Genomic DNA, 26,185 nt, shown 5'->3' with positions numbered 1-26,185 from the left:
CAACCCCAGAGTAGTTCGTGACTAGACTTCTGTCAGGGGTCCTTTACCTTTTTTAAATGCAGTATTATTGCATTGATAGCATCTTGCAAAATATTCCTGCAAAACAGCAGCAGTCCAGAAGGAGGCCCTTGACAGCCTGAGGAGTTATAGAGCTTTTATTTTACTTTATTTCTTGGCATTTCTATGCCTTCTAATTAGCCACATACTCTGATCAGTTCCCAAATTAAAATACAAATGAAATTCATTAAAAGCAAATCAGCAGGAAATCTGTATCGGCACAAAAAAATTAGTGTAACCCCGGCACTGAATCATAGAATCATAGAGTTGGAAGAGACCACAAGGGCCATCGAGTCCAACCCCCTGCCAAGCAGGAAACACCATCAGAGCACTCCTGACATATGGTTGTCAAGCCTCTGCTTAAAGACCTCCAAAGAAGGAGACTCCACCACACTCCTTGGCAGCAAATTCCACTGTCGAACAGCTCTTACTGTCAGGAAGTTCTTCCTAATGTTTAGGTGGAACGCTAAAAGGCAGCGTAATATCATGACCAATAAATGCAGCACTAAAAACAAGCAAGGGTAGAAACAAAATAGTTATAAGAATTAAACTGCATTAAATGATAGCTATTAAAAGCCTGGGAGAAAAGTAACATCCACCTGGTAGTGAAAGGACCCTCTTTGGGGGAGCATCCTATAACCAGGATGGGGTTTGGGATCAGAGGGAAATCTGAATGGGAATTACCGTATTTTTTGCTCTATAAGACGCACCAGACCACAAGACGCATCTAGTTTTTGGAGGAGGAAATCAAGAAAAAAAATACTCTGAATCTCAGAAGCCAGAACAGCAAGAGGGATCGCTGCGCAGTGAAAGCAGCAATCCCTCTTGCTGTTCTGGCTTCTGGGATAGCTGCGCAGCCTGCATTCGCTCCATAAGACGCACACACATTTCCCCTTACTTTTTAGGAGGGAAAAAGTGAGTCTTATAGAGCAAAAAATACGGTATATAGGGCAGGCAGAGCCAAGCGGGTGCCTTTCAAAAGTTGCTGGACTACAACTCCCATCATCTCTGACTTGTTGGCCTTGTTGGATGGGAGTTATAGTTCGACATCGTCCAAAGGACATTTCATTGGCTGTCCCAATATACGGAATCCAACATTTATATAGAAAAGATTAATGCAGCAACCCTAAACATATTGAATTGTCCAAAAGCCCCACTGAATTCAGTGAGATTCATCTCTGATAAAGTGTGGAGATGGAGAGGCTGCATTTGCAGATGGGGCTGGAAGTTATGGCCTCACACACATTATTAACGTTTTCTTCCTCCTGAGGTCTACACAACAAGGTGCTTTCCCTCCAGATGTGGGTAAAGGGGTTAATTTCTAGTCATCTATTAATGTTTGTATTTTAACAGCTGCTGGATTTCTTGTGGGGATAAAGAGGGTAGAAAATTAAACCAGGATTGACGGTGATGGAAGCTATCCTTTTGAGGAAAAGATTATTTATTGAGACTCTTGAAAGTGTTTCTGTCTCTTTCAGCTGCAGAGGGGATCCTGGGAAATGGAGGTTTTTGTCAGTTTTGTTATTTGTGCTGCCAAAACTGCTCTTGAGAGGTAAATGCTTATTTTTATATCAGTCAGTCCAGTCTGGAGACAAACTCCAACTGGGCCTGTGAGGCAGATTTAGTCTCCTCAGGAGATCCTGAGGTGGGTTTTATTATCCAACAGACAAAAGAGAGGGAGGAGGGTCTCTCCATAGAACAAGGCTCCTGAGAACGTGTAGAGTTTGGCTCCTGAGTCGGCATCATAAAAAGACACCTCCCTCCCTTCATAGTCCAGAGTCACTCGGATTCTCCTGGGCTTCTCACTCAGGGACAGAGGAGAAGAATCAAGGGAGGTACGGGTCCAGTACTCGCCTCCCCAATTCCCCAAAGCCCAGAACCCTCCCTCAGGGCTTAAGAAGAAGCAACTCTTTCGCCTCACAGACTTCCTGGCGACCCCGACATCCCACCAATCACCACTTTCCACAGTGACTTCCCAGAAATGTTTGCCTTCTGTGAATCCCTCATGTCCCAACACAGATTGAAAGGTATTGAATCTCTCAGGATTGTCAGGAAGCTTTTGCTTTTTGCCTCCCAATGCCACATTTTTCCGATCCTTGGACAGAATGAGGCTGGGATGGGCTGTGTCTGGATCCAGAGTGATATTTGCTGTTGGGGGAAAGATGTAGAATCAGCTGAGAGTTAGAGACGGACATCCTAATCCAAGGAATACCCAGAAGAACCAGATTCCCTCTCAAATAAATGGGGTTCCTTGTCTTGCATTTAGGCTTGGGACACTGCTCTCCTTCTTCCAGACTTTCCCTGCAGTGAATACCTTCCTTGTTGGTTTTCAAATCAGTTATTTTCTCCTTTTTATACACACCTGCATTTGTATATTCACAAGCTGTGCCTAAACTGGATCTTTATAGCTTATCTAGTGAAACCTGGCTGTGGTGGGTGCCTATTGGCTAGTGCCAGTACCATCACACACATATCCTCCTCCTCCCATCCCCAGAGCAGTTTGAAAACTATTCTCCAGCCCTCCTGTGAATATGGGTCTCCATCAAAAATTTACCTTTCTGAAACTGTAGTTTGAATAACATAGCATCTGAGGAAGATAAAAGATAATATGTTTAAGCACAAGATTGCTGTACCTCAAATAAACATTGTTAGAATAATATCATTTATTAACATGGCATCTGTTGTATCCTTATTTCAGGTAAAAGATGAGGTCATGTAACAATTTTTTAAAAATGTAAGATGAACCAATTAAAGAAAACTAAAACTCCACATTGGTAAATGGGACTTAAAAATAGCAGAATAAAAATATTCAGCATTGAATCTGAATGTTCTCCCTGAAACGGGTCCATAATGGAGGCACAGAGGGTAGCCAAAGCAATAGCAATCATGGAACAGGATGCACGGGGGAGATGGACCCAGCCTTAACATCTGCCCCAAGTAAAGTGGTGTGGGAAATAATTAAAGTCAGAATGGTTAAACATAATGAGAACCTAAGCTTGCTGAGGAAGGCAGTCATCTCATGCAAAGGTAATTGTAAACAGATGCACATAGGAGGAAAAAATCCTGACTTTACTGTACAGTCTGGTGCAGGGTTTCGTTACAAGTGGCAGACACAATTTCTAATGCCCCAGAGTGCCAATGCATATGAGGCATTTTGGAGAAAATACAATGATGGCTGGAGCACCAAGAGGGAAGTTACGATCGTGCCACCCCATGTCCACAGCAAAAACAAAATACAATGCCTAAGAGCCTGGCATGCTCTGTGTTGGACTAATATAATGCCCAGTACAAAATCCTTGCCGCCATTCTTCATTACCTTTGAATTCTTTCATGATGTCCTCCAGAAGGAGATTTGTATCACAGAATCTGGAGGTCTTCCATTTTAGCTTTAGAGGGAAAGAAAGTGCATTCGCCAGTCTCTCTCTTCTCTCATACCTGATGGGGAAAAGAATGTTAACCCCCCAAATCCAGAATTCCTAGTAAAAGCAAAATTTCAAAATTTTAAATTTTAAAAGTAAGAGGAGAGAGAAAATGGTAGAATGTCTAGACTCTAGAGAAACAGGCAGGCACAGAGGCAGAGATTTCCCTTCACTCTAGAGTTCACAGCCAGACACCTGAGGACCAGAAAGGCAACTGCAGATCCCTGAGTCTCCCCACTTATTTCTATTCAAATAAGAAACATTATGTATGTTAAGTTGTGGGTGAACATATCAGATGACACAGCTCTTGTTTATTCACAGGCCAGAACTGAACTGAACTGAACTGAAGGGTTCAGCCAGCCTGCTTATATAGAGCTCCACTACAACTCAACAGTAACCATTTTCTGTAACTATCCAATCACTGAACGTCACTTTCAATCCCTTATTTGCATATGTGGACATGAGTGAAAACTATCTACAGTATCCCCCTGCTGGCCCAGGGTGAAAACTTCAGTACATAACAATGTACTATAGTAACGCTCAAAAGTTTCTCTCCTCCAGCTTCACTTCATTGCCTTCCACAGGTGATCCTTTGGTTGAGAATAGTGGTGCTACAAGTTCAAAAGAGAGGCCCCTATCTGTGCCAGTGAAATGAAGGAGTTTGTCCGACAGTCTCTCCATCAGGAGCTTGGAGGGCCAGGCTTTATGTAGTGACCTTCTGGTCTTTTCCCAACCTTACAGAGTGATGCTAATGGAAATGAGCAGGATCCACTCACCTCTGCAAGGTGCTTCTCACATCCTAGAGGGGAAAAGAGAAAGGAATTCACTACACACCACAGGCCACACTAGGAAGACCCCCTCAGACCCTGGCCCTTGGATGTCAGTCTGCCCAGTACACACCAATTTTTTAGATAGGAATAGTTCAACCAGCCAATGTTGTTATCTCTCAGAATTTAATTTTCTAGTCTTTAGCTCCTCACATTTCCACATCAGTTTGAAATTTATACCATTTTGATTCTGGAAACATTTTTAAAAAAAACAAAACAAGGAGACTGAGAGGAGATATGGTAGCCATCTTCAAATATCTAAAGCGCTATGCCATGGAAGATAGAGCAAGCTTGTTTTCCCTCCTCAGGAGGACAGAACTCAAACTAATAGCTTTAAGTTAGAAGAAAGGAGATTCCGACTAAACAGCAAGAAGAACTGACAGTAAGAGCAGTTTGACAGTGGAATGGACTCCCTCTGACAGTGGTGGACTCTCCTCCATTGGAGGTTTTTAAGCAGAAGTATGGATGGTTGAGTTGAGATTTCTGCATTGCAGGGGGTTGGCTAGATGAGCCTTGGGATCCCTTCCAACTCTACAATTCTATGGGGGGAAAGCCTGTAGCATGAAAACTTACAGGAGGAATGTGAATATATTCCTGTTTACTCAGACATCTGATAGCTGAAGAACACTGCTCCTGGCAACCTCGACATCATGAGATGGAAGTCTGTTTTAAAATTGTAATTGCTTTTAGAATGCCTTTAACTACAGTTGTTCTCAATGCTTTTTATTGCAATGGTTTTTAAAATGCTTTTTGCTTTGTTTTTGTATTGTAATCTGCTGCCACAGGCCCCTTGGGGAGGAAGGGAAGGATATCAATTCAGTAAATATAATCATCATCATCATCAGCAGCAGCAGCAGCACTGAACAAGAATCTCCAGTGAATAAACCATCCCTGTTCTCTGGGATGCTCCTGTACAGAACAGACCTACCTAGAGGCTCAGTAAACAGCCTCTCTACTACTTGTATAGATGAATGAGGCACATAAAAGTATGCAGGCAAACTTTTCCAGCCTTGTGCTGTTCCTGCCGCCACCATCCTACCTGCAGGAGTTCACTCGCTGGCTGCTGACTCTTCTCCTCCATCTCCTGGATGATACTTTCAAGAGAGGAGAGATTTTCGGAGAGTGTGGCCAGGTGCTCATTCCATCTCGTTGCAATCTCCTCCTCCATCTGTTCTATCTCATTCAGCAGACATTTTTCTTGTTTTTCCAGAATTTGGCGCAGTTGTCTGAATTCCTCCACTGTCTTCTGCCTCTGAGTTTCTGTTAATTTCTGCAAGAAGCAGATAGAAAGAAGAAAAGAGGAGGCCGGGTAATGCCTACAAAATGCAGATACTAAGGTTAAAGGGTGCACGAAAATGTATTTATTAAGGTAAATGGCCTAGAAATAGGAATTAGGGGATACTGCTTTGCAAAATATGTGTATACTGGGCAAAACCTCATGTAAAAATATGTATATTAGCAGAAAATGGTACTAAAATACTGATGGATTTTCATGAGGACTTAAAAAAATAATAAGTGAAGTGGAGATGTGGAGAAGTGAATTTAAGACAGAAATATATGAAACTGAGAGAAACAAAAGTAGATTTCCCCATCCCTCCTCAGACCCTACTTGATTCGTCAAGTAGTTGTTCCCTTCCTATTAACAATAGTGACACTTACAAGGAGGTCTTGGCTCTCCTTCTCCAGGTCTGCGTCATATTTCAGAATGGTTTCTTTCTCTTTCCTCAGAATCTCCAGGCAGTTACCTATTATTCCCTAAAGAGAAAACAAAATCTCAGATTGTGACTAAGACCGATAAAGAGAGATAAAGAGAAGTCAAGCACTATGCTCCATTCTATTGCCCAGTGGCTCTGCTCTTAGCTTTTTAACTGATAATCTCTCTGGTACATTTTAGTTTCTGACACTTGCTCTGGGAGATTCATAGAATAATAGAACTGTAGTTGGAAGAGACCACAAGGATTAAGAAGTACTTTTTTGGGGGGACAGGGAACAGGTGGGTGTGGGGTAACAGTGCCCCTGAAGGGCCAGGTGCACAGCCTGGGAGTCATTTTGGAATCACTGCTGTCCATGGAGACACAGGTCAATTCTGTGTCCAGGGCAGCTGTCTACCAGCTCCATGTGGTACGCCTGAGACCCTACCTGCCTGTGCACTCTTGCCAGAGTGGTGCATACCCTGGTTATCTCCCACTTAGACTGCTGCAATGCACACTACTTGGGGCTACCTTTGAAGGTGACTCGAAAACTACAACTAATCCAGCTACACTGATGACTGGGAGTGGCTGCCAAGACCATGTAAGATCCTAAAGGATCTTCAGTGGCTCCCAGTATGTTTCCAAGCACAATTCAGTGTTGGTGCTGACCTTTAAGCCCTAAATGGCCTCAGCCCAGTACACCTGAAAGAGCATCTCCAACCCCATCATTCAGCCCAGACTGAGGTCCTCCTCCGAGGGTCTTCTGCTAGTTCCACTCTCCCTGTGGAACACCCTCCCATCAGATGTCAAGGAGATAAAGAACTACATAACTTAAAAGACATCTGAGGACAGCCCTGTATCAGGAAGTTTTTAAAGTTTGATGTTTTACTATGCTTTTATATAGGGACGTAGGTGGCGCTGTGGTCTAAACTACTGAGCCTAGGGCTTTTCGATAGGAAGGTCAGCAGTTCAAACTCCCTTGGGGTGAGCTCCTGTTGCTCGGTCCTAGCTCCTCACAACCTAGCAGTTTGAAAGCACGTCAAAGTGCAAGTAGATAAATAGGTACCGCTCCAGCGGGAAGGTAAACGGCGTTTCTGTGCGCTGCTCTAGTTCGCCAGAAGCAGCTTAGTCATGACCCGGAAAAACTGTCTGCGGACAAACGTCGGCTCCCTCCGCCAATAAAGCGAGATGAGCGCCACAACCCCAGAGTCGTTTGCGACTGGACTTAACTGTCAGGGGTCCTTTACCTTTACCTTTAAGCCACCCAGAGTGTGTGGGGAAACCCAGCCAGATGGGCAGGGTGTAAATCATCTTCATCATCATCATCCTCATCATTATTTAGTCCAATCCCCTGAAAAGCAGGAATCTTTTGCCCAACATGGGACTTGAGCCTACGACCCTGAAATTAAGAGTCTTAAGGCTTAGCTGTGCCCCCACTCCCGAAAACTGGGTTATCCCTCAGGTTTCTAAATGGACATTTTTTAAAGGAAGGCTCTTTTGTGAAGTTTCATTTCATTATTGTTACTTTTACTTTGAATTGTTATTATTACATTGCACAAGAGCACATTTGCGCTAGTGTAGAAAAACAAGTGTAGTGGGGTTTTTTTAAAAAGAAAGTAAAAGGCCTTTTAAAAAGATGCTCCTGAAACAAAATCAGAATTTTGTTTTTATTCATAATAGCACAGAGGAGAGTTCTCATTAAAAAGTGTGCTTCTCCCCGCTCTAGCCTGCTATGCCCATGCAGTCAGGTCCCACTCTGGTTCCTAGTTCCACCAGCTGAGCCTAGCAAGGTGCAAATGTAATTTGAAGTGACCGCACTGCGTTTTAAATCGCAAATGTGTGCATAGCCTTAGGCCTGCCTGCACGTTTCTAAATTTGATTTGCAGATTTTTGACTTGTTAAGAAATATAAACCTTTTTCTACCATCACTTTGCCTCAGGAGTCTTCATTGCAAGTGTGGGGGCAGTCAGGCAAAACTTCACAAGACTTGGGGCAGCTTTTGTAATAGTGGATGGCATCAGGGACAGACTTTGGTAATCTTTGGTATTTTGGCACCCTCATATGGATTTCAAGTGAAGTCCCCTTTGGCACACAGAGAAAAGAATTGCACTTGTGCCACCCACCTCCCATGAGACCCCAAGCTTCTCAATGGCTATTTAAACAAGCTTTCAGGGAAATTTTGCATACCCTCCAGTAGGAATGCCATATTTAAAAAACCAGGACACCCAAAAGGTTGTTGAGCGTTTTCCTTTCTCACTTGCCTAAGATCCAGGACAAAGCAGAAAAATCCATTTTCTAATGAAAATAGGGATGTCCTAAGGAAAAAAGGACACTCCAGGATCAAATCAGATACTGGGATGGCTTCTGTAAATCCGGGACTGTCCCTAGAAAATAGGGACAGTTGGAGGGTGTGTTAATGTCACGTCTAGTTGAACCTAAGAATTACAGTAAACCTCCCAAGAAAACCCACAGCTCTTTACCCCATCAAGATCCCGAGTGATTTCCTACCTTGTACTCTTGAGAAGCCTCCTCCAGAGGGATCACCTCATGATGTCTGTGCTCCTTGGACCTGTCACACACCACACAGATGGGTGTTTCTTCCTCCTTACAAAAAAGCTTCAGGGGCTCCTGGTGCTTCTGACAAACTGTCCCCTTTCCTTGTTCCTCCTCCCCGCTTTGGAGACTTAACTTCTTGGTTATTTCCACAAAGTTAGCCAGTTGCCGGTTGGGGATGAGATTATTTTGCTGGACTGCTCTTCTGCACTGAGGGCAGGAAGCCTCTCCCTCCGATTCCTCCCAGCACTGGATCAGGCAGCCTCGGCAGAAGTTGTGCCCGCACTCTGGGATGGTCACTGGATCCTGGAAATACTCCAGGCAGATGGAGCAAGTGGATTCATCGCAGAGATCCTTTACGGGTTTCTCAGCAGCAGCCATGGCTCCCTCGGGCCAAAGAACCGAGTTAAGTTCCACTTTCTCAGTTTTCAGTCACTGGGTGTTTCCCTACCTAGAAATGACTGAGGAATTTTTCTTAATCTTGTCAGTACTATAAATACTGTGATAAACAAATAAAATACTGTCATTGTGGAGGAACACACCCAGTTTAAAGGAAACGCACCTCCTTGAAGGAAGAGCCGTGTAAAAGGGGCTTCCCCTGTCCTCCTGGCCAGGATGTCTAGTCTCTTACTCTGCTCAAGGGTCTGTTGGAGTGGGTTGAAGTAAAACGTATAATGTGACCAATGTAACTAATAGTAGTTGTAAATGAATATAGACAGACAACAAGAATTGTATATATAGAAGGATTTATTTGTTTACAGACACTTTATGGACAAATGTGGAAGAAGAAGAACAATATACAAAATGGAAAAAGACAATGCAAAAAAATTAGAGGCGATATAAAAAAGCCAGAAGAAGGAAGGAGTGAAGTCTGCTTCTAGGAGCAAGTATAAATGTAAAATGTAATACAATATGTGGATGTGTAGTATGTAACAGAAAAACCAATAAAGATTATCCTGAAAAAGAAAGAAAGATTTCAAAAATTGGTCCAGGTTGACGTTATCATGGATGGGAAGGATGCCCTCAGTGAAAAGACTCAAACTGCCAACCTTACAGTTGGCAAGCCCAAGAGATTCAGTGGTTTAGACCACAGTGCTACACGCGTCCTGGACAAACTGAAGGTAGGGCATGACCTTTTTGATTCTTCGGTTTTAATTTATTTTAGATGAGAACCCTCAATGCAAGTAAAAATCTAACACATCAGGGAGAATGATTCTGGCCAAGCTTGCTCTCTATTGTACTAGGTTTCTATGTGCAGGGCCTTTTTTAACATAAAGTAACGTTTCAAACGTTACTTTGACGCGGGTGGCGCTGTGGGTAAAACCTCAGCGCCTAGGACTTGCCGATCGCATGGTCGGCGGTTCGAATCCCCGCGGCGGGGTGCGCTCCCGTCGTTCGGTCCCAGCGCCTGCCAACCTAGCAGTTCGAAAGCACCTCGGGGTGCAAGTAGATAAATAGGGACCGCTTACCAGCGGGAAGGTAAACGGCATTCCATGTGCTGCGCTGGCTCGCCAGATGCAGCTTGTCACGCTGGCCACGTGACCCAGAAGTGTCTCCGGATAGCGCTGGCCCCCGGCCTCTTAAGTGAGATGGGCGCACAACCCTAGAGTTGGACACGACTGGCCCGTACCTTTACCTTTACCTAACGTTTCAAATAATGGATTTTCATTGCTGCAGTCTGAAGTGGTAAAGTGCACTAGGTGCCTAGGCTAAAGTTTCCAAGGTCAGACCTATGAAAATAGGTTTCCCTCTTCTGCATTCCTTTCGGTAAGCATCCAAAAACAAAAAACCCACACTAGGAATTACATCCTAGGGATGCTCTCCTTTCTAGAAAGGTTCATGAAGCAGGGTGTTGAGTGAAGAAAGAAAAACACTATGATTATTTTGTTTTATTTTTTAAGAAATAGCAAAGCCTTGGAGGCTGGAGCTCAGATCATGAACAGGGCAGGCATCTCAACAAAAACCATGGTGTCCCCCTCCCACGAACGTAGCTGCTTTTTCATTTCAGGGTTGCTACTTGGGTTCAAGACTTCCACATTTCTAAATTATGCACTAGGAAGATGTGGGCTTTTTCTTTGGGGTGATGTGAGAAATTTGAAAAAAGCACCTCAGTGATAAGGGCAAGTACTCAATAATTTGTTGTCATCATTAAATAAAATGCTGCTGGTGTGTGAGTATTTTTTTTTGGGGGGGGGAACCCATTAAATAAGTTCTCATCAGGTTTTCCATTCATACATACAGTGGGGAACGAAAGGCCGTTTCTTTGTTCAGGTATCTCACTTTGGTTAGAGAGGGGCGAGAGGTCTGTGGCTCTTGAGATGATGTTGGACTTCAACTCCTATCATCCCCAACTTCAACTGGGCCTGTGAGGCAGATTTAGTTTCTTCAGGAGATCCTGAGGTGGGTTTTATTTCCCCACAGATAAAAGAAAGGGAGGAGGGTTTCTCCGGAAAAAGAGCCTCCTGCAAATGTGTAGAGTTCAGCTCCTGAGGCAGCGTCAAAAAAAGACACACGTCCCCCCTCATAGTCCAGAGTCACCCGGATCCTCCTGGGCTCCTCACTAAGGGAGAGGTGGGAAACAGGTGAGGTGCAGGCCAAGTACTTCCCTCCCCACTTCTCCACAGCCCAGATCCCTCCCTCAGGACAAAAGGCAAAGTTGTCCTTTCTCCTCACAGACTCCCTAGCGACCCCCACAACCCATTCTCCCTCACTTCCCACAGTGACTTCCCAGAAATGTCTGCCTGCTGTGAATCCCTCACGTCCCAGCACACAAGGCCCGTTGCTGAACCTCTCAGGATTGTTAGGCAGGCGTGGCTTTTTGTCTCTCCTTCTCACGCTTTTCTGATCCTCGGACAGGATGAGCCTGGCATGGGCTGTGTCTGGATCCAGAGTGACATTTGCTGTTGAGGGAAGATAAGGAAAAGAAAAGAGAGGCAGAATCAGCCAAGAGTCAGAGATGGGCATCCTGATCTAATAAACCCCTCTCAAAGAAATGGGACCTCTTTGCATCACATGCAGAATTGAGACCCTCCCCCCTTCTTCCAGACTCTTATCAGAATAAATATACAGTGGTACCTCAGGTTAAGTACTTAATTCGTTCCGGAGGTCCGTTCTTAACCTGAAACTGTTCTTAACCTGAAGCCCCACTTTAGCCAATGGGGCCTCCTGCTGCCGCCGCGCTGCCAGAGCACGATTTCTGTTCTCATCCTGAAGCAAAGTTCTTAACCCGAGGCATATGTAACCTGAAGCGTATGTAACCTGAAGTGTATGTAACCCAAGTTGGCTTTTAAATCAGGATTGGGCCCCTGCTGTCAATCCAGGCATCTTCCAAGAAGCAAAAACAACCCAGTAAACCTTTATTCAGCTCTAAGTGAAGGAGAAGGGGAAAGGGATTGGAAGTGGCAGGGGAGGAAGGAATTTGCCCTCATCTGACACTCTCTGTGAGAAATGGTCATTTGGGGCTTCAGGGATGTGAGGAATGAGAGCACCCCAGTTCAGGTAAGGAGAGAAGCACCACAGAATCTTTAATGCCCTCACTAAGGTTACAGTTGGGGAGTGTGTCAGGGCAAACCCATTACAGTGGTACTTTGGTTCTCGAACTTAATCCATTCTGGGAGTCCATTCGACTCCCGAAACCATTTGAAAACCAAGGCGCGGCTTCTGATTCATTGCAGGAGCTTCCTGCACTCAAGTGGAAGCTGCGTCAGATGTCCAGCTTCCAAAAAATGTTCGCAAACTGGAACACTTACTTCCGAGTTTGTAGTTTTCGGGAGCCAATTTGTTCAGCAACTAAGCCGTTCAAGAACCAAGGTACCACTGTACCTATTTCTGCTTCAGTTGGAGGTATGACTAATTCTGGCTCAAGGGTCACATTTCAATCTGGGAAAGAAGGAAAGTTAAGCAACCAAGAAGATTTTCTTGCCTTGTGAACTTCTGAACTTTCCTTCCATGTTGTTTTCTTATGTGCACATTTGCTATCCTGAAGCCTGCCAAAGTTTCCCTGGGTTTGACAGTTGTTGTTTTAAAGCTCAGATATTGTACTGAAAGCACACCTGCATTTGTATTTCCGCATGCCTTGAAACAAGATGTGCCTAAACTGGATCTGCCAGTTTGTAGCTTATCTAGTGAAACTTGGCTGTGGTGGGTGCCTATTGGCTAGTGCCAATATCATCACACACATATCCTCCTCCCATCCCCAGAGCAGTTTGGAAACTATTCTTCAATATTTGTATAAATAATAATCATAATTGGTAAACCATGAACATATATGTATAAAAGCAAATGCATGATTTTGCTCTCAGTACATAGCATATTTGCATACAGGGTAGAGGTGGAGCACCCAGCAAAATGTCATCCTGAATGAAACTCTGCACAGGGGCAGAATGCAAAGTTGTGACTGCAAAGAGATTACAAAAAGGAGCTGAAGACATTTTATCATGATGATTGTAATTTTAGATGCTGCTGCTCCCTGATTTTAGTTATGATGACTGTATTGAACCAAAAAAGAGACACTGAAGAGTTCCAGAAACTGAGTGAATGGGTGGTAAAATGGCAAATGCAATTCAATGAAAGTGATGCATGAAACCTTGGACTCATAGTAAGATAGCTTGATGAAGATGTTGACCCGGTGTGCAGAAAAAGGCAATTTCCACACTAGGTTTCCAACGTTTTTTGTTTTGTTTTACAATCAAGCAGTGTATACATTTTATGAAGTGAAATGAAATAAAATAAATAAAATAAAATAAAATAAACCCACCCTGTGGTCATACAATGTACATATGAAGAACTCAAATGCCACTATAAGGCTATTAACCTATTGATGGTTCCAAAGTCTACAGAAAAGATTATCTAACCCCAAAGAAATGCCAGTGCCCTTTCCTCCTGTGCATTTGGGTCTCCATTGGAAATTTACCTTTCTGAAACTGTAGTTTGAATAACACAGCATCTGAAGAAGAACAAGAAATGGATCAAGTTTAAACACTGCACTGCGATACCTCAATAAAGTATTGATAGAAAAGCAACACAGAATCTGTTGTATCCTTATTTCAAGTGGTAGAACAAAGGATTAACAACTTAAGAAGAAAACTGTAAAACTCAGCGATGGTAAACGAGACTTCAAAACAGCAGAATAAAAATATCCCACATTAAATCTGATGGTCTATGAATGTTCTCCCTGAAATTGGGGTCCATAGCAGAGGGTAGCCCAAGCAATAGCAATCCTGTAATAGGATGCAGCGGGGAGATGGAGGCAGCCTTAGTGGTGGGGGAAATTATTAAAACCAGAATTATTAAACATCATGAGAAACTAAGCTTGCTGAGGAAGGGCTGGCAGAGCTCTCATTCAAAAGGAATTGTAAACAGATGCACAATTTGGCGGGGGGGAGGGGATCCTGCCTTAATACACAGCCTGGTGTGGGTTTTCTTTATTTGAAAGCAGTCACAATTTCTCATACCCCATAATTTTTTTCTGAGGAAAATCCAATGATGGCTGGACCACCAAGAGCAGCCACCCCCAAACTTGGCCCTTCAGATGTTTTGGAACTGCAACTCCCATCATCCCTAGCTAACAGGACCAGTGGTCAGGGATGATGGGAATTGTAGTCCCAAAACATCTGGAGGGCCGAGTTTGGGGATGCCTGACCACGAGTATTATGGTCCTACCCTTGTCTACAGCAAGAGCAAAATACAATGCAGTAAGCGCCCGGCAAGCTCTGTGTTGGTCTAATATAATGCCGAGCATAAACTCCTTGCAGCCATTCTTCAGTACCTTTGAACTGCTTTATCACGTCCTCCAGATGGAGATTCATATCACAAAATCTGGAGGTCTTCCATTTTAGCTTTAGAGGGAAAGACGGTAGATTCTGTGGTCTCTCTCTTCTCTCATACCTGATGAAAAAGAACGTTAAACTTTCAAAGCCATAATTCCTAGTAAAGGAAAAGAAAAAAGAAAAAAGAAAAAGAAAAAAGAGTAAGAAGAAAGTGGTAGAAAGCCTAGAGGGGCAGGCAGGCACAGAGGAAGAGATTTCCCCTTACTACAGACTTCACAGCCAGACACTGGAGGGCCAGAATAGCTACCCCAGGCCTCTGAGTCCCGTCCCCCCATGTACATCTATTCAACACCATCAGGTAATATTGTAATACTCAGTTTCTCTGCCCCAACTTCACTTCATTGATTTCCACAAGAAAGCGGAACAAAATATCCTGGGTGCGATGACATTACAACACACATTTCCTTTCTCTAGACGTCAGCAGTGAAGGTGTGGAGAAGAAAAAGATGGCTGCTGTGACCTTTAATCTGAACTTGAGTGGTACATGGGGGTTTGCTGAAGAGTGACTGAACTGGTATATCTTGAGGGGAACAACTAAAACACTGGTTGCTCCAAATAATGTAACTTTCTCCTGTTGTGTAGAAGTATAGAGTAGCCACTTTCTTAGCAAAGAGCTCTATGCAAGGGATAACAGAGGGGAAACTGAGGGGCATCCTCCAGGACCCTCACCCACAGAGACCCTGGTGTGTCTCCAAGCCTTGTTCTATCTCCCCCACAACAGTCTTCAGTGAAAGAGTTTTAAGTATAGCAGGTGAAAAAGCCCTCATGAGAAACGGCTTCCTGCCCTCTCAGGCAAATGCTGCCATGCCGAAGCAGTGGTAGTCAGGGTCTGTCATGGGAGCAGAGCAGTTCATGGGCCCTCTCCATGCCTGGTGTGGTCAAGGGTATGCCTCTGAGGTGCCTATTCCTTCAGTCAGTGGCCGTTCTCAGTGTCCTTGGCTGTGACACATTGCAGGTGATGACGTGAGACAGGCAGGCAGCCCAGGCCAACCAGAATTAACCCTTCCCAACGCTGAGGTGCTGGTCCAGGAAGATGGGAACCACTCACTCGAGCACCTGCTGCCTGAGGCCTTTGTTCCATTGCTCAAAACAAAATCCAACTTTGCCTTCCTTATGGCTTTTGAAGAGCAAGTCAATGAATACAACATCCAACAGGAGCCTCCAGCAATGTGGGGTTGGGGGAGGGAGGAAGCAGTGTTTTGGTCCTTATTCTTGGGTTGAGAATAGGAGTGCTACAAGTTCAAAAGAGAGGCCCCTATGTGAGCCAGTGAAATGATACAGAGGGTGGAGTCCTACTGTCTCTTCGTTGGGAGCCTGGAGGGCCAAGTTTTTCGTCCTTCTGGACTTTCCCCAGCCTTACTGTTATGCCTACTGGCATGATTGCTTGAGAGCGAACAGGCAAGATCCCCACTGGTCTTTTCAAAGGCTTTATTATTGGTGCAAAAACATTTACATACAGTGCAGAACGTCTCAATTCCATGTCTTGCTCAGTCACTAGCAGAATCTGAGAGTGGGGGGGGGGGTCCTTAAACATTCCCCAGCAGAGTAGTCTCTTGACCTCCATCTTGTTAGGATATTTCCGTTCCACCTTCAAAGGGAGCAGGCTTTGTGAGTCACAGAGTCTGCGTATTTCCTGTTTCACAGGATGTTTCTGTTGTGTCTTTGTTTTCGTCTCTCTCTCGGTGCCGGAACACTGAAGCAGGCAGTCATGTTTTTCTTTGTTCTGATCAACGCTAAATAAACTTGTAAATAATGCTCTCCTGGGTGCAACTTTCGCTGTGCATTATCTGCTGATAGAGCGTGCACGGCTCTGGAATGTGGCAAGCTATTTCTGGAGCTCGTGTTGCTAATTGCTGATACTGCGTGTCTACGGGAGATCGATGGACGTCCGGAGACGACGTGGAGTCATGATGGACTTTGTCTCCCTGGCAGTATCCCAACACATCCAACGCCTCCCCTCTCTGCGCGTAAACCTACTGTGCAGAGAGGGCGTGGGTAAAGGGGAACCTGCCTCCCCCCCCCGCTTTGCTCATGCACGGTCTTGGCTCTCTCTTGCATTCTCCGAGCCCTGCATCTCTTCCCCATTAGAGGCGGGGCTTCCCTCCTCCGCAGAGGAAGTGCTGCTTCCTACGATCTTTGGAGGCTCCCTGTAACCCAGCTGCCCTTCCACCTCTCGCCACTGAGCTGATGGCAGTTCCCTGACACTTACGGAGTGATGCTAATGGAAATGAGCAGGTCCACTTACCTCTGCAAGGTGCTTCTCACATCCTAGAGGGGGAAAGAGAAAGGAATTCACTGCACACCACAGGCCACATTATGAAACCCCTTCAGCCCTGGGATGGATGGACTCTGGCCCTCTGGTGTCAGTCTGCCTAGCACACACAAATGTCTGTGGTTGGGGAGGGGGGAGTGAGCCCCTTTGACCCTTACAATGTAACGGAGGTGCAGAAGCCCTTTCATGCCCAAGCTGGTGGCTGACAGGGGTGGAAATCATTGTTTGGTGGCCGACGAGGCAAGGTTCCGGGCTCCGAGACTCCATCATGAGACATCCTCGATCTACAACCGCTTAACGCTGCAGATTCCCCTTAAATTTGGACAAGCGGATCAAAGTGAAGGGGCACCCTTGTTGACAAGATGTCAACAAAGCTGCAGGTGATTGATTGAATTTGGCGTGAAGGTCAAAAAGATGTACAGTGGTACCTCGGGTTACATACGCTTCAGGTTACAGACTCCGCTAACCCAGAAATATTACCTCGGGTTAAGAACTTTGCTTCAGGATGAGAACAGAAATTGTGCTCTGGCAGCATGGCAGCAGCGGAAGGCCCCAGTAGCTAAAGTGGTGCTTCAGGTTAAGAACAGTTTCAGGTTAAGAACGCACCTCCAGAGCGAATTAAGTACTTAACCGAGGTACCACTGTATTAACTTTGTTGCATGCACTTGCAAAGTTGTTTGATTAAAGGGAAAGGACAGAGCTGTGTTATTGCAAAGGTTCCCCAGAGACTACTCTGTTCTCACCCCAGACCTGTGGATAAGACTCTAGAATGGAGAATATGGGTTACAACTGGATATAAAAAAGCACCTGCGTGGAATAAGAATGTTACATTTGTTAATTAAAGCTGTTGATGTACTTTGCAAAGCAAAATGAGCCTGAACCTGGCAACACAAAGGACAGAATGTGATGTGTATGATTCTGGCTGAATAGGGGGGCAGGGCAAGGAATGTATTACAAAATGTTAAAGCTTCATGGGTATAAGTTTCATTTCCCCCTCAGTACTTGGCATGCTCCGTTGGCACTGCTCTGTGACAGGGTCTTTTTAGTGCTGGTTCCCTAGTTGTGGAAGGTCCTCCCCAGGGAGGTGCATCTGCCTCCATCAGCTGAGTCCCTTTACTACTTGTATAAATGCAAGAGGGACATAAAGGTTTGGAGAAAGCCTCGTCCCCAAGTTGAGCCTTGTGCTGTTCATGCCGCCGTCTTACCTGCAGGAGTTCACTTGCTGCCTGCTGACTCTTGTCCTCCATCTCCTGGATGAGCTTTTTAAGAGAGGAGAGTTCCCTGGAGAGTCTGGCCAGCTGCTCCTCCCTTCTCCCTGCAATCTCCTTCTCCACTTCTTCAATCTGATTCAGCAGGTGTACTTCTTGTTCTTCAAGAAACCGGTACAGTTTTCTGAACTTCTCCACTATCTTCTGCCTCTCGGTTTCTGTTAATTTCTGCAAGAAGCAGGAAGAAAGAGAATAAGAGTCTGGGATATGGTCTCAGTCCTTACAACAACAGGAAGAGAGTTATGGAAATTCCACTGGGAGGACACTTCCTTTTTTTCAAAGACATGAAACCAATGCTAAGGGCTTAACCACATTTCCTCTTAAATTTGGGTTTTCTCTGGACATTCGCTTGAATTTAGCAGCAAGCGGCAGTTTTCTTTTCTTTTTTTAAATGATATTTATTAAATGTTTAATAATTACAAAAGGAAAAAAGAGAAAGAAGAAAAAAGAAAAAACACATCCAAGTTTCATTTCATTATCTTTCATAAACTTATTTCCTCGACTTCCTCACACCTCCCTTTTTTGTATTCTAGTTCAAATTAGCTGGTTCAACAAATCCTTTCCCTCTTTCTCAATTTTTGTTCTATAATTTATCTTAACACAATTTAACTTTAACTTTTCCACTTTAGCACATTAACAATTAATATTCATACAGTTCTTAATAACACTTCTGCTAAAACCATATAACTTCATTCCAATATTCTTCTAACATTCATTAATTTTGCAATATTTCTGTAAATATACTTTAAATTTTCCCCAATCTTCTTCCATCGACTCTTCTCCCTGGTCTTGAATTCTGCCAGTCATTTCCGCCATTTCCATGCAAGCGGCAGTTTTCACTGGGAAAGGTGTGGGGCAAGGGGCAACTGCTTGGACTCGTGCTTTCTAGGCTCAGGACAAGGGGAAGTGTGGACGAGCCCTCAGTTGCTAAGGAAGCCTTCTTATTCAGGTTTTAATGTAAACACAGTGGGGAGGCAGCAGGGATGAACACACTGGCTCTGCCCTATCCCTTGCCATTTCTGTTGCCATAAAAGTGTGTGGTCTAAAATTGTGCACCAAAAATTCCTCTCCTGCGGACTCCACCCACATCAGCTTCTCATGACGGGCTTCATTAAAGCAAAAAGGCTAATTGGACTTAGAGCAACAGAGTAATCTGACCATTATAAAGAAACTCTGTCCCTGGTATGCCTCCCCCCCCCCCCTTCTCAGTTTGATTCCCTGGCACCATATTTGTATAAATTAACTACCCCAAAATACAGATGTGCCTTCACACTGGCCAGATTGGATGTGATGCCCTCTGCCGTACTTGAGGGCAGACACCAAAAGATTCCAGCTGAGAAACGACTCTGCCCCTGTGGAGATGGCAATCTGGAAACAGTGGCTCATGTTCTCCTGTCCTGTCCCCTTTATAAAGATCTGAGGAATGAGAACATCACCCCACTCTTACTTACCATCCCAGGCCGCCCATCTGCGGCCACATTGTTATTTCTTTTATCAGATCAAAATGATCAGACAACAGCAAAAGTTGCTAGGTTTATTGAGGGTGCAATGAGATTAAGGGCCACTATCTGAACGATAATCCTGGTCACATGATTGTCCTTTTTACCCATTGTTGAATTTTTAATTGTATATATTGCTTGTTTTATGTTGCTATGGCTGTTGGCTAATGCGAATAAAGTTTATCTATCTATCTATCTATCTTTCTGTTGCCGTCCACCTTGTGGAAGCAATGAGTTTTTTTCTATCTATGGAGGTTCCTGGTACAGTTCTGAACTTGGCATAATTTGCTTTCTACATTGTTCAGAGAGTTTCCGTGGACATAAAACAGTCCTCACTTCACACTGGCTACGAAACCTCTTGGGATTGCCAATCAGAAGTTCCGTGCAACAGGGTGAGCTCCCGTTGCTCTGTCCCAGCTCCTGCCAACCTAGCAGTTCAAAAGCACGCCAGTGCAAGTAGATAAATAGGTACCACTGTGGCAGGAAGGTAAACGACATTTTCGTATGCTCTGGTTTCTGTCACGGTGTCCCATTGCACCAGAAGCAGTTTAGTCATGCTGGCCACATGACCGGGAAAGCTGTCTGTGGACAAACGCCGGCTCCCTCGGCCTGAAAGCGAGATGAGTGCCGAAACCCCATAGTCGCCTTTGACTGGACTTAACTGTCCAGTGGTCCTTTACCTTTACCTTCCTTTCATGACTAGTGAATTACTAGAAACAGAGGAGAAGTGGGGCGGATCTAGCCTGCACATCCCCAGCACTGCTCTGTTTACTTTAAAGTTTTGAGTCGACTTGAGCTTCCTAAAAATTAAAGTGCACATTAAGAAAGACATTTCTTTTAGAATCTATAAGGCAAATCAGAAGGTTGCAACTAATTTATGTTCTGTGGATCTGAGCTGCCACATGGGGAAGAGTTTCAGTTCAGCTTGGCTTCAAATGCAAAATTACCTCATTAGTAGTTTCTGGGGGAAAACATGCAGAGAGAAACTCAGCAATCTTTTGAAATTAACATTTCTTTGAATTTTGAAATGCAGTTCTTCAGCCAAGTAATAACTACAGAAATGCATATACTAAGGTAAAGTGTGCATTAAAATGCATTTATTAAGGCATAGAAAAAGGAATAATATTAGGGGAAATTGCTTTGCAAAAAATGTGTATACTAGGCAAAATTGCATGCAACTATTACTACTGCGGTAGTGCTGGTGACGCTCTGGGTAAAACCTCAGCGCCTAGGACTTGCCGATCGCATGGTCGGCAGTTCGAATCCCCGCGGCGGGGTGAGCTCCCGTCGTTCGGTCCCAGCTCCTGCCCACCTAGCAGTTCAAAAGCACCCTTAAAGTGCAAGTAGATAAATAGGTACCGCTTTATAGTGGGAAGGTAAACAGCGTTTCCGTGTGCTGCGCTGGTGCAGGATCACCACAGCAGCTTTGTCACGCTGGCCACGTGACCCGGAAGTGTCCTCGGACAGCGCTGGCCCCTGGCCTCTTAAGTGAGATGAGCGCACAACCCTAGGGTCGGACACGACTGGCCCGTACGGGCAGGGGTACCTTTACCTTTTTACTACTACTACTACTATTATTTTCTTATACCCCACCCATCTGACTGAGTTGCCCCGGCCACTCTGTGTGGCTTCCAGCAAAAATACGGGGGGGGGGGGGAGACCACATCAAACATGAAAAGCTGCCTTCAGATGTCTACAAAAAGTTATATAATTATATAACTCTTTTTAAAGCTATATATAGTTGTTTAAAACATGTTAGCAGAAATTGCACTAAGATGCTGATTGATTTTCATGAGGACTTTAAAAAAATAATAACTACTCCTAGTGACACTTACAAGGAGATCTTGGCTTTCTTTTTCCATGTCTTCTTGATAGGCCAGAATTGTTTCTCTCTCTTTCCTCAGAATCTCCAGATGGCTGCAGATCAGTCCCTAAAGAGGAAACGAAAGCTCAGAGTGTGATTGCGACTGAGAGTAGCATCTGCAAAGGCTGTTGTTGTTGTTGTTTAGTTGTGTCTGACTCTTCGTGACCAGAGCACGCTAGGCACTCCTGTCTTCCACTGCCTCCCACAGTTTGGTCAAACTCATGCTGGTAGCTTCGAGAACACTGTCCAACCATCTTGTCCTCTGTTGTCCCCTTCTCTTTGTGCCCCCCATCTTTCCCAACATCAGGGTCTTTTCCAGGGAGTCTTCTCTTCTCATGAAGTGGCCAAAGTATTGGAGCCTCAGCTTCAGGATCTGTCCTTCCAGTGAGCACTCAGGGCTGATTTCCTTCAGAATGGATGGGTTTGATCTTCTTGCAGTCCATGGGACTCTCAAGAGTCTCCTCCAGCAACATAAAAGCACACTTTTTAATGAGAACTAAGAACTGTGTCTCCTCACCCCTGATCCCCAGTTGCTGCTATGATGTGGAGAAAAGGTTTTCATTTGAAGGGTCAGAAGTAAATACACCAGTGACTCTCCAGTGTGGGAGAGTATTTGCTTCTGAATACTGGAAACCTGAGGAGGGGGCAGTGCTGTTGTGCTCAGGTCCCACCTAATGGCTTCCCAGAAGGGTCACCTGGCTGTCTGACCACTGTGATAAGAGGATGCTGGTCTAGATGGGCCTTTGACCTGACCCGGCCTGGCTCTCCTTATATTATGGCGCTTGATCTGGAAGGATATGAAACTTGAGGTTTCGGAGGTTTCATCCAGCATGTGTTAGCTTTTGGAAAGTCCTGGATTGAATGCCAATGGCCTCACTGCTAATCATAATGAGATTGTTTACTAACACATCTGCATCCAGCATATAGTTTTGTATTTTTAAGAAATTTGAGTGCTGTCTTCTCTCCGCGCCAGCTGGTGGTTGGTATCCGACTATTTAGTAGCATATTTTTCTTTCTTTCTTTTTTAAAAACATTGTCACCTAGTGTAGGGATGATCGCGGAGTGGGGAGTGGGGTCCGGAGGGAGCACACTCCCCACCCGCAGGCACCCTCAGCCTGCCTGCACGCGTGACCTTGGGGTGCGGAGCACACACACCCCTCACAGACAAAGCCACGGCTGTCTGAACATCGTTGCCACTGTCTAACCTTTTGTGGTCTCAGTAGTCTGCGGTGTCCTGTCTGTAACCTTTGTCTCTGAGACCTTTTGTCTCCTTCGTCATACACTGTGCAAGGGGAAAATGACGCGGTGGAAACAGGTGCCAAAATAACTTTGTACCACCCCACGATCTCAGGACCGGAAGATGTGTAAAGGTTACAGCCCAAAATGTCTCTGCCTGGTTTGCATATTTGTCTCAATAAAAGGAGGCTCCACATTGCTGGCCAGCAGCTTGCATGCAGCTCACCTGTGCGCAGCTCACCTGTTTTATCAACTCCTGCCTCATGTCCATCACTTCAACCTAGCTCAGGATTAAGGATTTTACTATTTCACAGCATTTTATATTTTATTGGTGGTGGGGTTCTCCTTAAAACTTACAGTTGTTCTGTGTGTTTCCAGGCTGTTTAACCGTACACAATAACATATCTAATTGCCACGGGAATTGCTTTCCAGCCACATTGCAATATTTCACAAAAAATTGAAAGGATTGCATTACTAAGTGTCAAGATAACTTCCTACCTTGTATTCCTGGGCAGCCTCTTCCTCAAGTACCACAGTGTGCGATTTGTGTTCTGGGGATCGTTCACAAGACACACAAACCAATTCTTCATCTTCTTTGCAGAACAGTTCAAGGTACTTCTTGTGTTTCACACACATATCCTTTCCCCCTTTATTTAACTGCAGGAGTTTAATTTTTTCTACTATACTTGCCAGCTGCCAATTGGGGCGGAAGCTCCCTCTCTGCATTTGGGCTCTGCAGATGGGACACTCCAAGTGCCCCATAGCCTGTTCTTCCCGTATCTTGCAATAATTGGTGACGCAGCCCTGACAATAGTTGTGTCCACAGTCCAAAGTCACTGGATCTGTGAGGTAGTCCTTGCAGATGGGACACAAGGCGTCCTGGTCCATGTCCACGGATGGTGGTGCTGAGGCCATAGTGGGTGAAGAGTTTGCGGCTTTGTTGATAGAAAGGGAAGCTGTAATATGACAAAGTAAAGAGAAGCAGCTTGAGCAGGGCAGAAACCTGCAAAAACCACTGGGCAATAAAGATTTCCAAATCTCTCTTGTGGGAGTGAGTGTGGCTCACTGTGGCTGAAATAAGAATATTGAGAGGTCCCTTCAAGGGGTTCAGCTTCTAAAGGAAGACTAGACCTTCAGAGACAGCGTACCTTTAAGGCTCAAACTGGCTGGGAAATGAACAGAGACCAGACCAAGATATACAAAAGCAAAACGGCTATAAGCCTGATCTTTATTCAAGCTGTTGCAACAGGGTGCTCCCCCCACACGCAGGAGAGAGGAGGAGGACCCAGGACAAAGGTGTGAAAGCCCTTATATAGAATCTGAAATTGCCCACCCTGTAGCTCAAGACCACCCCCAGAAACATCATACATACATCACAGAAGGGGTGTAGCCCAAGACCACCCTTTGCCTGACATTCAAATGGCACTAATATACGCACCACGCAAATCTCTCAGAAAACTGCCAGGGGGCTGGCAGCATCTGTGGAGGAAGTGATTTTCATCAAGACTGCTGGAGAAGGAAAGGAAAGGGTTGGTCCCAGCGAACATTGCACCAACCCTGACTAGTATTTCCTAGCATGAGACATTTTTAGCATCCCGTCTAACCTGGCCCTTTGCTTCAAACAGAGACTGGGGTCTAATTGTACGATAGGTAAAGGTAAAGGGGCCCCTGATCATTAGGTCCAGTTGTGGCCGACTCTGGGGTTGCAGCGCTCATCTCACTTTACTGGCCGAGGGAGCCGGCGTACAGCTTCCGGGTCATGTGGCCAGCATGACTAAGCCGCTTCTGGCAAACCAGAGCAGCGCACGGAAAAGTCGTTTACCTTCCCGCCAGAGCGGTACCTATTTATCTACTTGCACTTTGACGTGCTTTCGAACTTCTAGGTTGGCAGGAGCAGCGACCGAGCAACAGGAGCTCACCCCGTCGCGGGGATTTGAACCACCAACCTCCTGATTGGCAAGCCCTAGGCTCTGTGGTTTAACCCACAGTGCCATACTCACCCCTCAACTAGCCGTCTCTTGTGAGCAAGGATCGGCAGCCCCCCATCCCAGTGCCTCCTCTGCAGCGGCCTCTCAGTGAACAGGAGAGGCTGCTGATCTCCTCCCAACCCAAGGCAGGAAATGAGGAGGGGTTTCCTGGGGTCTGGTCCTGGCCGGTGTGATTCAGAGCAGGCCCCCTCCCAACATGTTAAGTTGGATGCAGCCATTTCCCACAATTTAATCTAGAAATGTACTGACCTTGGACTGCAGAGCAACGGCATCCACCATGAATTCGTTGCAAATGAGAGGAAGTGATGCTTCCCCTTTTCTGTTGTTGTTTTGCAAAATAGTTTCGATTTTGGACACTGTTTTTCTCCTCCCCCATTTCCTTTCTATTGCTCCAAAGGTTGCCTGTGGTGCTTGAGTTGGGCTGGCTCTCCTTGTGTCACTCGCTATGAAATCCAAGGGAAAGCAACATGGATCTCTGCCTGGTCTACCTGTGGGCTTCAGAGAGATGCCCTGCTGGCTACTGTGAGAGAGGTTCCTGGACTGTGGAAATGTAAAGAGAAAGAAGTTTCTTTTTATCATATGCGGTGGTCTTGTAGTAAGTAAGGTTAAAGCTTACTGGGAAATGATATATAATGAATTGAAAAAGATGTTTAAAATAACTTTGGGGGGAAACCAGAAGCTTTTCTCTTGGGAATTATAGGGTAAAAACAACCTAAAGAGTACATAAACTTATTCATGTACAGTGGTGCCCCGCAAGACGAATGCCTCGCAAGATGGAAAACCCGCTAGACGAAAGGGTTTTCTGTTTTTCAATGCGCTTCGCAGGACGAATTTCCCTATGGGCTTGCTTGGCAAGACGAAAATGTCTTGCGAGTCTTGAGATTTTTTCCCCGCTCCCCACCCCCTTCTTCTAAGCCGCTAAACCGCTAATAGCCTTTTAGCAGCTAATCCGCTAATCCCTTAAACCTTTAATAGCCGCTAATAGCCGCTAAACCGCTAATAGCGCTAATCCGCTAAGCCGCTAATAGGGTTGCTTCGCAAGATGAAAAAACCGCTAAACGAAGAGACTCGCGGAACGAATTAATTTCGTCTTGCGAGGCACCACTGTATGCTACTACAGCAACAAGAATGTTACTTGCCCAAAAATGGAAAGAAGTAGTCCCAGCGAAAGAAGAATGGATACAAAAACTTATGGAATATGCAGAAATGGCGAAACTTACCAGGAGAATAAAAAAATCAAGCCAACAAGCTTTTTATAAAAGAATGGAAATGGTTTGCAGAGTATGTACAGATAAAATTGTGAACAGATAAAAACATTGGCAGGTTGATTGTAATGGCCTGCAGTTTTACAAGATTATATATTTAAAGTAGTTGTTTGTTTGTTTTTAAAGGAGGAAATTAAGTGAATTTGGATATGCAGAAGATATTAAAAATAAAGTTACAGAACCGCAGAAAGAGGGGGAAAGAAGTCAAATTGGGAAATGTTAATTAAAATGATTGTAAAATTAATGAAATGTATAAATTTGAAAAGCATACATAAAAATTAAAAAGAGAGAGAGGTTTCTGGACTGGTTAGACTGACGGCTACACAGCTCTGACCTCAGGGAAGTGGATTGCCTTGAAGCAGAGGCTGTTTCTCCACAATGTCAAGGATTTAGTTTAGTTATTTATAAAAGCATTTAT

General features: G+C 44.9%; 2 protein-coding genes across 2 annotated transcripts; both read right to left on the bottom strand.

Moving 5' to 3' along the window:
* Positions 1-1,597: 1,597 nt before the first annotated feature.
* On the bottom strand, positions 1,598-8,928 carry LOC310670588 (zinc finger protein RFP-like; the record flags this gene model as incomplete). The annotated part of the gene is made up of 7 exons (XM_083426155.1): positions 1,598-2,205; positions 2,612-2,644; positions 3,374-3,492; positions 4,253-4,275; positions 5,343-5,573; positions 5,963-6,058; positions 8,503-8,928. The coding sequence occupies 7 exons, from the start codon at positions 8,926-8,928 to the stop codon at positions 1,688-1,690; spliced, it is 1,446 nt and encodes a 481-aa protein (XP_083282281.1). The 3' UTR covers positions 1,598-1,687.
* A 2,002-nt stretch (positions 8,929-10,930) lies between these two features.
* LOC310670477 (tripartite motif-containing protein 10-like) lies at positions 10,931-24,893 on the bottom strand. The gene is made up of 8 exons (XM_083425898.1): positions 24,752-24,893; positions 23,013-23,470; positions 21,250-21,345; positions 17,853-18,083; positions 16,621-16,643; positions 14,315-14,433; positions 13,460-13,492; positions 10,931-11,447 (listed from the first exon to the last, which is right to left on the bottom strand). Exons 1-8 carry the CDS (start codon positions 24,876-24,878, stop codon positions 10,933-10,935), a joined length of 1,602 nt encoding a protein of 533 aa, XP_083282024.1. The 5' UTR covers positions 24,879-24,893; the 3' UTR covers positions 10,931-10,932.
* Between the last annotated feature and the right edge of the window lie 1,292 nt (positions 24,894-26,185).

Source organism: Podarcis tiliguerta (genome assembly GCF_965153285.1).
Source record: "Podarcis tiliguerta genome assembly, chromosome: 2".
NCBI classification, from domain to species: domain Eukaryota; kingdom Metazoa; phylum Chordata; class Lepidosauria; order Squamata; family Lacertidae; genus Podarcis; species Podarcis tiliguerta.
Note: the sequence above shows the minus strand (reverse complement) of the source record. Positions and strands in the feature narration are given on the sequence as shown.